Raw genomic sequence first — 13251 nt, 5'->3', positions numbered from 1 at the left:
ATATTGAAAACGCGTGGGAAGCAGGACGGTCTCCAAGAAAGCAACCGCCCAAAATGGGATTATCTTTTCAACGGTCTCGCTTTTCATTAATTGGCAAACCTTAAATGATATTTGGGCCGAGCAAAGCGGGCTGAGTATTGTATATATATATTAAAAATATCCTTATACAAAGTAAAATGGGCCTAAAACAGGAGGCCTAAAGTTTTCGACCCGCATGGGTCAAGCGAAGTAAGTGCTCATCCAGACGAAAGCTAGCGTCGGCAGCAGCGTGCTCTGCTTGTCGAACTGCTTCGCGCGCTTGAGCCAGATTCTGAGACATCGCTTCTAGCGCCGTTAAGGGCTGTTCTATCTGAGGCTCCTCTTGCGCCAGTTGGGCCGTGACCGTCACTAATTGGGCCTGGGCTTCGATTAGTTGGGCTTGGAGGTCCTGAATGTGGGTCTGAAGGTGATTCTGTGAGATCCTTAGATCCCTGACGCGAATCGCTTGATCGCCTAGAGAGTCGCGAGATACCTCTGCTTGTTGTGCAAGGCCGCGATAGTGAGCCTGAACCTGCCTGGCTTGTGCGGTCGCGGTCGTCCTATCATTGATCCGTGCAGGAAGATTTTGCAAGAGCTCATATATTTCAACAAATTCATCTTCGGTGATGGCACGTTCGCGGCGAAGTACCATCAGATACTCTTGAGCTCTGGCAGCTACGCCCGGCAGTAAAATGTCAGGACCCAGGAGTCGCTGCAGATTGTCCCTCGCTTCATCTGCGACCCTTGGAGGAGCCACTTCGAGTACGCGAACGAGTCTTTCCAGCCTATTAGGAGGCTCAGGAGGAGGAACTTCAGCGATGATGTCGGCATCATCGGCAGCAGCAGCAGGGCCTACTTGAGGTTCGACGGTCGGGGCCGCAACTTGTTCGGGTACTGCATCCATATCAGCACCTATTTCTGGAACCTGGGGGGCAGGTTCTTGATTCGCCATGCCTTCATCAGCGGGCTCAGCAGGATCAGCGACAGCGACCTCCTCAGCAGGGACGTCGCTCTGCAATGAGGAAAGACGGTCAAGTATACAAAGAAGAACAGGAACTAAGGCACCAATTTTCAATTAAAAATACCTCTGCGACAGGACCCTCGCCTGAGACATGTACTGGCACGGATTCCTGAGCTTCCTCATCAGGATTGCGATCAGATGACGCGAGCGCTGGTGGCTGTGTAGCGAGCAGATCCTCATTTGGTGCGTCCGGAGGGGGTGCATTCTCTTCCGTGTCATCGGAACTGTCCTCTATGATCTGCACAGGAATAGAGGCTGAGCCGCCATCAGTGCTGACAGGAGGTGGAAGATTTTCAAGTCCCACGGGTGTTGGCGCTCGCGAAACAGTTGTCCCTTGAGCGGCAGCTGAAGAGCCTTCCCCAGCATAGGTAGTTGGTCTGCGGTGAACCTGTAAAGGAGAGGGGTGTGAAATATGAGCAGAGACAGGGATAATTTCTAACATAGGCTCTTTTCTTCTTACCAGCCGGTCAGCCATCGGTTCATCTTCTTCCCAGGGGTCAGCATGAGTATCTGAGCGACTACGCTTGCGGGCTATAGCAGCCACGACCTGGGAGAAGCAAGAGGTTAGCATTCAACTCACAAAGTTGGGCCTGAAGACAAAGGTTTCTTACGGTTTGTAGATCGTCGTCATCAGAAGAGGAAGAAGAACCCTCAGCTGTAGCTTCAGCAAGTACTGCTTTCTGTTTTCCAGTTTGTCCAGCGGCCGGTGAAGCATGGTTTGTGCGGCGGCCAGGGCGCGGCGTACTCCCCTAATACAAACAAGAATGAGTAAAGAAGGAAACCATGAAGGAGTCTGCAGAGATTAGAGTTGCAATACTTACTTCTGGAGGTGGTTCACGAATTACGATGCCAGCCTGGGCCGGGCGAGGAGCTCGCGTAGGTCTGACCACTTGGAGGGGTCGAGGCCTGTTGGCATCTTCAGAAAAGCGAGCGAGCACTTCAATATCAGCGGGGTATGGTTTCCTGAGCTCGCCAAAGAGAGTGGCGAAGAGTTCGTCATCCGGTTGAGTCCAGCAGTTGACAGAGACTTCTCTCCACCAAATCTCATACCCTTCTTCGGTTCCGTCGACAGCATCCAGGTTTTGGGCCCAATCGGGAAGGTCGACTAGCACGAGCATACTTTGTGCCGGTGGGGGCCCGGAAGGTGGACCGAATCTTCTCCAGGAAGTGTTGTAATTCCAGGCATCATACGGAGGGATTGGTACCAATTGGACAAGGCCGAATTGGCGGGCGAAATGATTGGGAGCGTAGAGCTCATAGCTGAGTTCCTCGGCAGCAATCCGGATGTCTGAACAGGAGATGGCGCGGCGGAACGCCAGGCGAGCGCGGTCGGGATAACGAGGATCGCCGGGAAGGAATCCATATTGTAACACAGAAGGGAATCGTCTTCCCAGAATTAAATCACAGTATGGCATCTCGTCTAACAAGTACAGATAAGAAAAGCATTCAGAGTAAGGGGGAGATGAGTACTTGTCCTCGCGACAAAACCATCGACCTAACAATTGATCGACCGGCGGGGATAGCAAGATATCTTCACGGCGGAAGAATGGGAAGTAGGTCTGGATCCAGAAGTCCAAGATCCAGAAGGGTCCGGAAATGTTGGTCTCAAAGGGATGCATCGTCGCTTGATACAACATGCGATAAATGGCGCCCAAGACCGGTTGTCCGAGCCCGATGTTGCGGCCGTTGTAGAGGGCCGTTGCTAAATAGGTCCAGGTGCCAGTAGGCTTGCAGGAGGAGGTGCAGAATATGAATTTGCAGAGCCAATATTCAAGGAAAGCGATTCCTCCGGTCGCATTGTGTTCCCGGCTGTAATATGCTAGCCATCTTGGGTATGAACCACTATGAGCGCTGCGGCCTTGCTGGGCCATGGTCAAAGTGAAATCGGTCGAGTCAAATTGACCATGCACATACGGCTCGCCATCGATGGGAAGGCCAGTGATGGTGAGGATGTCCAACAGGGTAATGCTCATTTGACCAAATCTGAAGTCAAATGTGTTGGTGGCGGTATTCCAGAAACAGAGGAAAGCAGCGAGTGGCGAGCGATTACCACCGCGAGGAAGATGGAAGCACAGATCAATAGCGTGGGTGATACCTGCAGCATTCCAGCGACCTAGATCTCGCGCCCGCGCCTCGCGATACCAAGAAGTTTCCTGCGCACTAATGGAGGATGGCCAATTCCCTATCTTGGCTCGATGGTTTTGGACACCCCAACCGCTAAAATCTCCGGGAGTCCTTCGGAGGACTAGAATGGGCCGTCGGACAGGAAGACCGTACATAGCGATGGCATCATCTGGAATAACACCTTGCGGTGCTGGGCCTAATCCGGTGTGGCGATCGGAAAAACGAAGGAGTAGGGGTCGGTGAATAGTGGTCTCTAGATGAATGCGAGCACCGATACTGGTGCCCCAGGTCCGAGCAGCCGTTTCGTTCAATTCTTCTTCCTGATCGACGATGATTTTCTTAGGGGGAGCCATTTCTGGATCGTTTGCAAGGAAGATGGAACAGAGATGGATTTTTCTGGGTTTAGAATTTGAAGGAGTGTCTGATGTGACAGGATTGCGGCTGTGCGTTTAAATAAAGAATTTTGTGAGGGAAACGATGCGACAGAAAGTGTTTCACAAATGAAGGGACGCGACCCTTATTAATGGCATCGTTTCAAGCGACCGACGCGTCTTTCTAAGTCCCCTTCAATCAGTTACATTTTAGCAGGCCTGATTTCGAGGCCTGGGGGGCAATGTTTGAGCCCAAAAGTAAGTTTGGCGAAATCCTTTAGTGGGTCTGAGCCAGTGGGCCGATACTTGCGGCCCAAAATGGGATTACATGGACTTGGGTGGTGATGCTGCTCATCCCGTGTCTCATAAGGAGATATCATTATTAATTGCATGAAGATTTGAGCGCTCAGAAGGGCGTGAAGATATATTCGCAATTAATACGTGCGTATCCTACTGCTGGCGTCCAGCGATCACGTCTAGGATTTGTGGCCTAAAATATAGTATTTCATTCCTATTTGGACAATGAATCTGCAGTAGCCTATATATAGAGGCTAAAGACGATACAGAAAGACCTCTCTCTAATCAATCAATCCTAGCGATTACAAAGCCTCCCCAGAGCAAACCCTCAACCTCGTTGAAACCCGGTGACCGCCCGCCAGTCCTAGTCTCCTCGCGAGCCGACTGTCAGCCTCACCAGATCAACCCGGCGACCGTACTTCCAGTCCCAGTCTCCCCAGGAGCCGACTGCGAGCACAACCGCCACTGTTACTTCCAGCGAAGCAAGGGTAACGCCCTCGCAACCCAGCGAAGCTAAAGTCACGCTTTAGCGAATCCGTGTTCCTCTCGAACTTCCCAGTGATTGCTCTGCTCAGTTTTCAAGTTGAGTATCGATTCAGTGAACGCAAAGAGACCACAACCAAAGCCCTTACCCGCGTAAGGCAAGAAGTCCTTTTCCGGAAGGCAAGAAAAGAACCCTGTGACGAGGTTGGTGCTCTCCTCGTCCACAGCGCTTGAAGAAGAAGTCAGGTCACGGGACTACCCCAACGACTGCACCCCGCGGTGCTGGCACGCCTGCGCAACCACTCGTCCAAAAGAGACTGTTTGCACACCAGCTGGTTTTGGAGCCAAACAGAACCATATATGTACAAAACAATGAAGCATCATACAAGATTAATTGTAGTGCCAGAAAACCCCATTTTAACAGTCTGCATCTGATTTTACATCATTCAGTTTCACCACTAAGACTGACAATTGCCTCAAATCACCAAATAAAAAAAGCAGTAAAGCACGAGCATACAGGATTCTATTGAAATGCATCAGCCAGAGAAACCAAAGTCAGGTTAATGTCGTAAGGCTCAAAGCAAAAAGTTCGAGTAGTCCGAAGTCAGGAGCTGCGATATTAGTGAAGGAAACCCTCCCACATCGAAAACAAGTGGTCAAAACATTGGTCTAAATAAAGAGGCACGTGTAGACAGTTCACGACCTTACTTGAACAGGATCTGTTCTATAGGATCGTACCTCTGTGTCTTTGACTTCTAAGGAGACAGGAATCTAAACTTGGTGGATGAATTATAGCCATGCCATCAGAGCGTGATTAACGGCTGGTGGCCTAACGGTCACCATGGCTGTAGATGATCGTTCTCGGCTTGGTTTACCCAAGTCTGGGGTGGTCGCTTGGCTGTCTGACAAGTTTCCTTCTTTTTTCTTTTTTCTTTTCTTCTTTCCCTTCTTAATTAGCTCTTAGTTAAGTTCTACGGTTATCCATTATCGCATGATTCATACAGATTTTCGTAAATGGCAGTCTTTTCACCTCTAATGTGCATAGTAGTTCTGAAAAATAAACTGATAGAAATATTAGGATACATAACTACTTTCACTATAACTCAGGTTTTATATATGTAGAGTCAAAAGACACTCAATTTGTCTGATTTTAGAAGGCGCAATGGACTCATGAGCAAGAGTTTCAAGACAACTGGAAACCAATAGTTAGCAACCAAATTACTTCTGGATTATTACCATGCACAAGTAGCATGTTTAAACCTTAAAGTAAGAAAATAAAAGGAAAACTTCGAATGTTTCCGGTTCTATTGAAAGTATTAACGTCGATTGCAAAGTGAGCAACTCGAGAGGCATTAAGGGCGACGTATCCAAACATCAAAGGCATCAGGACTCCAATACAGTAGAGAAACAACAACCCAAAAGTTATAGAAGTAGAGGTGTTACTCCACCTCTGTGATGCAGAAGACAGCCTTGTTCCAATGAGATAGGTAGCAACAAATGAATTGTACATGAGCAAACGCTCTATTAAATTCAGTAGTAAAAAGATGTCCTCCAACAAAAGTCAATCATGCCTTGAAATAAAGACTAAAAACTGAGAAAATGTTGCTGCTGTGAAATCAGAGCTATATTTTAGAAGATAAAAGTGAATAGAGTGCAAAGAACTTTCGGAGTTTCCAGTCTAAATCAAACTAATCTACCAAATTCAGAACAACTGGCAAAGATAAACACATATGGAACAACATAATGACTATCAAGAGCTGATATCCTCTGAATGTCTTTCAGTCTCTGCAACTTCAACAGAAAGTAGCCTCCCATTAACCATCTGCACAAGCATTAACAATGGCTAATCAAAAACAAGACCCGTAGTAATTTACAATAACACAATCCAGAATTTTCATATTTTCAAAATAGAAAAGCAATGTCTTGGTTCATAGTATATACTTATGAATTGGGTTTTTTTACCCAGAGGGACAGAAAATGAGAAAATTACCCTGCGATCCATGATCTTCAAAGCCTTCTGTGCCTCAACCTCAGACTTGTATGTCACAAAACCAAAACCTTTGGGCCTTTGAGTTTCACGGTCTATAACTAACCTAGCTGAATTGGAAAAAAAACACAAAGGTAAACATTTGGTCACAAATTTCCAGAAATTAAGATGAAGAAACAATAATATGGGGAAACTCGTTCTGGGAATTAGAAATAACCTTCTGTAACATCTCCAAAAGGTGAAAACATCTGCCTGAGTGCTTCACTAGTGGTGTATGATGATAATCCTAAGCCACAAAGCAAAGGATCAAATTGTGGTTTTATAAGAAACCCAAAATATATATAACTTTGAGAGGAAAAAAAAGAGTGGGAGTGAGTACTGCTGACGAAGAGCTTCGAGCTTAATCTTTTAGCCATCTCTCTGTCAAACCCAAATCGCAGATTCTGTTCCCGAAGTTAGGCGGCTTCTGGTAACAGAGGTTAGCATGTGTTGAGCAGGAGTCGGGTTTCTTGATTACATGGAGTCCCGGCCTAACTAGTTGGGAGTTTTTTTGGGCCTGTTGGCCCTCTTGTCACTTGTAAAGGGTATTTTTGTTTAAGTAAATCCAGTTTGTGTGTGGCCCAAACTCTAAGTTACTTGACCTAGTGGTAATAGGATTTTAGTTAGAGATAATCTCGGAGAATCTTAGAGATTATCCATTCAATGTATGATATCTTTCCTTGTACAATTCAGATTCTATGCATTGTAATCCTCTATATAAATAGGCTCATATTATCAATGAGAACACACATCAATTCTCTCTCAAATATCTATTCCCTAGAACACGTTATCAGCACGAAGTCCTAACCCAGAAACCCTAATTTCATAGCCCTCAAATTCCAGCATCCACCGCCACACACATTAAATCCCAAGCCCTAGTCTCCAGGAGCTAGGAACCGACGGCGGAACCACCAGAACTGGCCGGAATCAGCATGAACTGGCCATCGGAAATTCCATACCGGCCCCTGCCCTGTGCCTGCCTCCTGCCAGCCCCTGCACATATGTCGACAGATCTGCCGAGCAGCTGCCAAGACCTGCTGACAGACCCGTACAGGCCCTGCCTGGATCTGCCGAGAAGCCCCGCGCAGTACCTGTCGAGATCTGCAGAGAAGCCCCGCGCAGCACCTGCTGAGATCTGCCGAGAAGCCCCTGCCTAGATCTGTCTAGAATCCCCCAGCAGCACCTGCCGAGACCTGCCGACAGACCCGCACGAGATGCTGCCGAGAGCCTGCGCGCTCCTGCCGACAACCCGGCGACACCTGCCAAGAGCTCGTGCCACATCTGTTGAGTAGCTGCCGAGCACCTGCCGACAACTTGCGCACCAGCTCCCTGCACAATGCCTGCACAACCCTGCCAACCCCGCCTGCAGCCACCGCTAGCCCTGCTCTGGCCACCGTCGACCACTGTCCGGCCACCACTTTTCTGAGAACTTTTCCGGCCAAATTTTCCGGCGACCTTTTGATATACCTAAATTAAGTGCACAAAATTACCCTGCAACAGACAATTGTTAGTATAGGATAAGCAGAGATTGTTCGTTCCGGGGATTGATGGTACTTTCACAAATTGCGTTATCTACAAAACAAAGAAAACTAAATTGTTAAACTATAGTACAAAACAAATTAAAAAACACAAATGGGGGGAAATTGTTGATTAATTCTGCCGAAAATAAAGTAAGCACAAGAGATGAATCTGAGTAAAGTTTGTGAATATGATGATGATCAGCTAGGAGTTCGTTATCCACCACTAAACACAATCCAAGTTCCAATTCTACTTCCTAAATTTATTACTAAGTCATGAGAAAGAGATTGACCAAGTTACAATGCTAGAAGCAAGAGCTAAGTACCTTATATTACTTCCCTGTATTGTCCTAACAAGAACAAGCGCCGTTATTGGAACCTTTTGGAAACATGCAACATAGAGATCACAAGCGGTTCCTACATTTAGCAAGTTTTAAAGCATTAAGTACATATGGAAGGATGTCAATTTAAGTGTACAAACTAGTACAACAAGTGTGTCTAGTTGCATTCCTCATCTTTGGCACATACCTTGACGAGAGGCTTTACTACTTCGGTTAAAATCACAAAACTATTAGGTGAATTGCCATTTAACCTAGCACCAATTACATCCATATCTCATATGTTTGCAACCACATAAAACATACATATAAAAGACTTATCTAATCCAGAACCAAAGAACAATCTCATCAACAAAGTAACTAAAACATAGGAATGTATTATGAAACTTGAACTATAGTTTAGACTTCAAACTAGCCCCTAACACAAAAGTATTTAGCTACTCATTGTTCTAAGGTAAACACACAATAACATATTGAAAATAAGAAGACAAACTCGCAGAAAAGGAAGTGAAGAGACACGGTGGATTTTGCTTGATGATGGATGCTCATGGGGATGGCAAATGGCGACTTTGGCGGCTTCTTTTCCTTATGCTTGTATGAAACTTCGAAAAACAGAGAGCTAGGGGAGTTGTGAGGCATGAAATCTGTATGAAATTATGCTCCCAATGAAACAAAAAAGCCTCCTATTTATAGAGTTTACAAGCTCTAGCTTTTCTCCCAAAAAATCTTCCACTTGTTTACCACTTGCTCAACTTGAATTGATTTCCCTCAAGATTTTCCACTTGCTTACTACTTGTTTACAACTTGCTTACAACTTTCTTAGCCATTTGCTTACAACTTGCTTACAACTTGCTTGCAACTTGCTTAGCTTTTCTCAACTAGGATTGATTTTCCTCTCCAAGTTTGACAAGGGTTCTTAGAAGATTTGGAGGTGAGTTTCTGCCACATAATACTCCTAATATCACTCTTCAAAAACGTGCAAAAAACTTCTAGAAAGCTTCTTGAAATGTGACCCAACGACAATCTTGAATATGCTTCGCAGAAAGACTTGTTAGAAATTCCAGATTTTCCTTATCCTCTGCTCATATTTGCGGCATCATATCTTCTGCGTCCCACCACCTTTATGGATGATTCTTAATCTTAAAATGCTCTACAACATCTCATATTCAAATCTGGGCAGGTAACTTCAAGAGTTTTATTCTCTAAGCTCAGTATTGAGATCCTTAAAAAAACTTCCTGAAAAGCTAATGGAAAGAGTCTTCTTGAGAAACCAAATTTGAGTGCGGCCTCCGACTTCTTTTTTTTATCTTTCTGGACCAACTCTTTGCTTGTAGTTATAATAGAACATATGATCTTCAAATATTTCCAGGCCGTGCTTCATAATTCCGCTCAAAAGTTCTTCAAAACAGCATCCCAAAACAGAAGAAAATAAGGCAACCTCTAGTACTCTGTTTTCTGCTTCCCGGCAACTATTTTGCATGGCAACTTTCTCCTTCTTCTCTTGAGTTTTATGACCAATTGAATGATCATACTTAATCCTTTGCATCACTACTTCATGTAAAGTGCATTGATTGCCCCATATTAGCTCTCTTTTCTTCTCAACTGCTTCTCAAAATACCTAAGAAAATAACAAAGTTAAATTGATCTTTTAAGGATTCAACTAAGCAAAAGTGTAAATGTTTGAACTATAAATTCATCGCATTTTATGCTCCTATCACCTTTTAAGGTATTTTTTTTCTAAAAGTTCCCGTTTTTTTAGTTTTTATTCAATTTCTCTTCTTTTTCTCGGGGACTTGCAAACTCCTTTCTTCTACCCCATAGGGGAGACCTAATTAAAGGTGAATTGTGGGGGTTTGTGCTCACTCCAAGCTTGGAGCTTGTAGAGTCCTCCAAACCTAGAGTTTGTTGAGAAGAAACCATCGACTACATACATCATTGTTTCGATCTAATCTAACCCCTCTTGGAATCGAATTTCTTGGAAGCGACTATGCTCGGAAATTCCTAATTTCTTGTAAGCGACTAGGCTCAGAAATTTTTATTGTTTTCGTGGTAGCCTTTTTCGCTCCAAACTAACCCTATTTTCTTGTTGTTTTTCAGGATGAGTAACCTGAACAAGTTGAGCTTCACTCCACTAGAGACAACAGGTGCAGGATATCATAAGTGGGTCCGTGATTTGCGCAAGCATCTTAAGGCTAATGGGATCCTAAGTACGATCCAAGAGCCAAGTCAGAACGTGCCCACTCCTCAAGAAGCTACCACTTTTGAAGCGAATAGATCTACGAGAGAGGCTAATGAAGCTAAAGCTATAATTCTCATGACAAGGCACATGAATGACGCGCTCCAGAAGGAGTACCTCAATGAGGAAGAGCCAAGAAAACTATGGGTAGAACTTGAGCAGCGTTTTGGCAACATTCGTGACTCCCTGCTTCCTGATCTAGAAGTGAGATGGCATAGCCTCCGCTTCTGTGACTTCAAGTCCGTACTTGACTATAATTCAGAAGCACTTCGTATCAAGTCTTTGATGGAATTCTTTGGGCAGAAAATCACTAATACGATGTTGATCAAGAAGACTCTCTACCTTCCCCGTCTCTGCAGTCATGAAAGCCAAGAACTATTGGATTGATGTCAATGTTGGACATATCACAAGATTTCATGAGCTTATTGGTGCCATGAACGTAGCTGAAAAGCACGACAACATACTTGTGAAGAACTATAACTCTAGACCCGTGGGAGCCCAGCCAATTTCGGAGTCTAATTATAGTCGTGCCCCTAAGGGAGGGCGCAAGGAGCGAAACCCTAAGGAAAGGGATAATTCTGGACGTTCTGGTCCATATTCTCGCCCTAAAGAGGAAGGAAACCACCAAGATAGGCGTACACGGAACCATGGAGGTAAACGTGTGAAGAAAGAGAGAGGCCAAGCCTCCGGTTATGGTGGTAACTCCATCAAAGAAAGAAGCCGTCCTCAAAGCGCTTATAAAGCGCCTCAATCAAGGGAACCTGACCATAAAGATGCTTGTCTTAGGTGTGGACTACCCGGACATTGGGCAAGGGCGTGTAAAGCATCTCAGAATGTTGTCAATGCATACAAGATGTATCGTGAAGTAAGGGAGGTAAATTACATGGAACAAGAAGATCAAGATGGCGATCTCGATCTAAGGGTGGAAGACTTCAAAGGCCAAGATCCTGAGATTGGCGATTTTTGATTGAGTCTTTTTATTTTCCAAGAGATGTAGGCAATTACCATATTATTTTGTAATAAATGCCAATGGTTTAGCCTTTCTTCACATGGGCTTATCCAACGTAAGTGTGATGTCTAGGAAGGTTTTGAGATTAGTGGTACTTAAGCGAGCCTTGCTCCACCAACATCTCTCTACTCACCTAGTCACATTTATTTTGGAGTTACCGACAGAAGTTAGACAACTACCATTGTTTTGCATTAGCTAGCATTGTGGATTAAATTCTCTATAGTTAATGAAATAATGATGTAATTCTGTTGGCTTATTAATAAAAGTTGAGTTCTTTTCTTTATGACTCCTTTTTAATTATGAGCTCTTTCTTTAGGAATGGATTCTGGAGAACTGCAATGTCTTGAGAATAATGCGACTACGCACACCATTCTTTGCCATAGGCAATTATTCTTGGAGATGTTACTTACATATTCCTCTGTGACTAAGATGGCTGGGCCATCAGAATTGGTTCAAGGAGATGGAATGGCCCAATTCCTTTTGCCAAATGGCACCTTGATTAATATCGCAGAAACTCTCTACGCTCCTGGCAAATCGAACCTTATTGAGCTTTAAAGATATCCGAGCCAACGGATTCCATGCATAAACGCATACTGAGAAAGGAAAAGAGTTCTTTTGCATTACCTCTAATGATTGCGGACGAAAGCACATCTTAGAGAAGCTTATGTGTCAATCTAGTGGATTTTATGCCACTACCATTCGACCGATTGAATCCAATAATGTAATAAGAGAAGATCTCTTGGATTCTGACACATTTTGGCTTTGGCATGACCGACTAGGACATCTTGGTAGTGACATGATGATCCGTGTACTAAAAACTTCACACGAACATCCATTCTTTCAAGCGAAACGAAGCAAGAATCAAAGATTGATTCCTGGACTCAGTGTGACCGCCGCCGCAGCAGCAGTCCACCGCCGGCCTAGGGTTGTCCATGTCCCCCTTGACAATGCCACAATTGGTGTCACCCATGGTAATGGCGCTATGGGTGCCACTTCCCATGGTTCCAACGCCATGATGGGGGATGTAGTCACAAATTTTGCTTCTAATAGCCCTTTAGACGCTCAGGCCCAACCAAAATCCTCATTGGTTGCTTCTAAGGCCCCTCGCTCATTTTGCAAAGTTTGTTCCTTAGGGAAATTAGGACTGAGACCATCTTACGCAAAGGATCCCAAATTACTCATTTCGTTCTTACAGAGAATCCAAGGGGATATCTGTGGACCAATTCAACCATCATGCGAACCTTTTAAATACATTATGATATTGGTTGATGCGTCGACACGCTGGTCACATGTTGTGCTGTTGTCCACTCGAAATGCTGCTTATGCTAAACTCCAAGCCCAGATTATCTGTCTACGGGATCACTACCCTGACCATCCAATTAAGTCAATTCGACTAGATAATGCTGGGGAGTTTACATCGAAAACATTCGATGATTATTGCATGTCACTGGAGATTAATGTAGAGCATTTAGTTCCCCATGTTCATACCCAAAATGGTCTTGCAAAAGCCACTATCAAACGACTACAAATGATAACACGGACATTGGTTATGCGCATCCCTGTTTCCGCTTGGGGATATGCAATATTGCATGCAGCGATGCTAATTCGTCTACGACCCACTGCAACCCAATCTTACTCTGCGTTTCAGCTAGTGACTGGGTACGAGCCTGACATCTCACACTTATGCATTTTTGATATTTATGTGCCTATTACGCCACCACAGCGTACTAAGATGGGTCCACAATGACGAATGGGCATTTATGTTGGATATGAATCTCCAACGATCGTCCGCTACCTGGAACCCTTGACAG

General features: G+C 44.8%; 1 protein-coding gene and 1 non-coding gene across 2 annotated transcripts; one reads left to right on the top strand and one right to left on the bottom strand.

Moving 5' to 3' along the window:
- The first annotated feature begins 5012 nt into the window (after nucleotides 1-5012).
- On the top strand, nucleotides 5013-5226 carry LOC112168576. The gene has a single exon (XR_002924337.1). It is a non-coding gene; the product is annotated as a small nucleolar RNA U3 (small nucleolar RNA).
- Nucleotides 5227-6064: 838 nt separating this feature from the next.
- LOC112163924 (glycine-rich RNA-binding protein 4, mitochondrial) lies at nucleotides 6065-6717 on the bottom strand. Its single transcript, XM_024300184.1, has 4 exons — nucleotides 6681-6717; nucleotides 6519-6587; nucleotides 6305-6411; nucleotides 6065-6136 (listed from the first exon to the last, which is right to left on the bottom strand). The coding sequence occupies exons 1-4, from the start codon at nucleotides 6715-6717 to the stop codon at nucleotides 6065-6067; spliced, it is 285 nt and encodes a 94-aa protein (XP_024155952.1).
- Between the last annotated feature and the right edge of the window lie 6534 nt (nucleotides 6718-13251).

The sequence above is a fragment of the Rosa chinensis genome, chromosome 5, assembly GCF_002994745.2.
Source record: "Rosa chinensis cultivar Old Blush chromosome 5, RchiOBHm-V2, whole genome shotgun sequence".
In the NCBI taxonomy this organism is placed as follows: Eukaryota; Viridiplantae; Streptophyta; class Magnoliopsida; order Rosales; family Rosaceae; genus Rosa; species Rosa chinensis.
This window is presented reverse-complemented; position numbering and strand designations above follow the sequence as displayed.

What these genes read in the sequence shown, in the direction of transcription:
- LOC112163924 (XM_024300184.1), bottom strand. Translation starts at nt 6,717, where the DNA reads ATGGCTAAAAGATTAAGCTCGAAGCTCTTCGTCAGCA. An exon ending in TTTTGGAGATGTTACAGAAG is followed by an intron (nt 6,412 to 6,518) that starts GTTATTTCTAAT and finishes TTTCCAATTCAG; the next exon opens with CTAGGTTAGTTATAGACCGT. An exon ending in TGAAGATCATGGATCGCAGG is followed by an intron (nt 6,137 to 6,304) that starts GTAATTTTCTCA and finishes ATGCTTGTGCAG; the next exon opens with ATGGTTAATGGGAGGCTACT.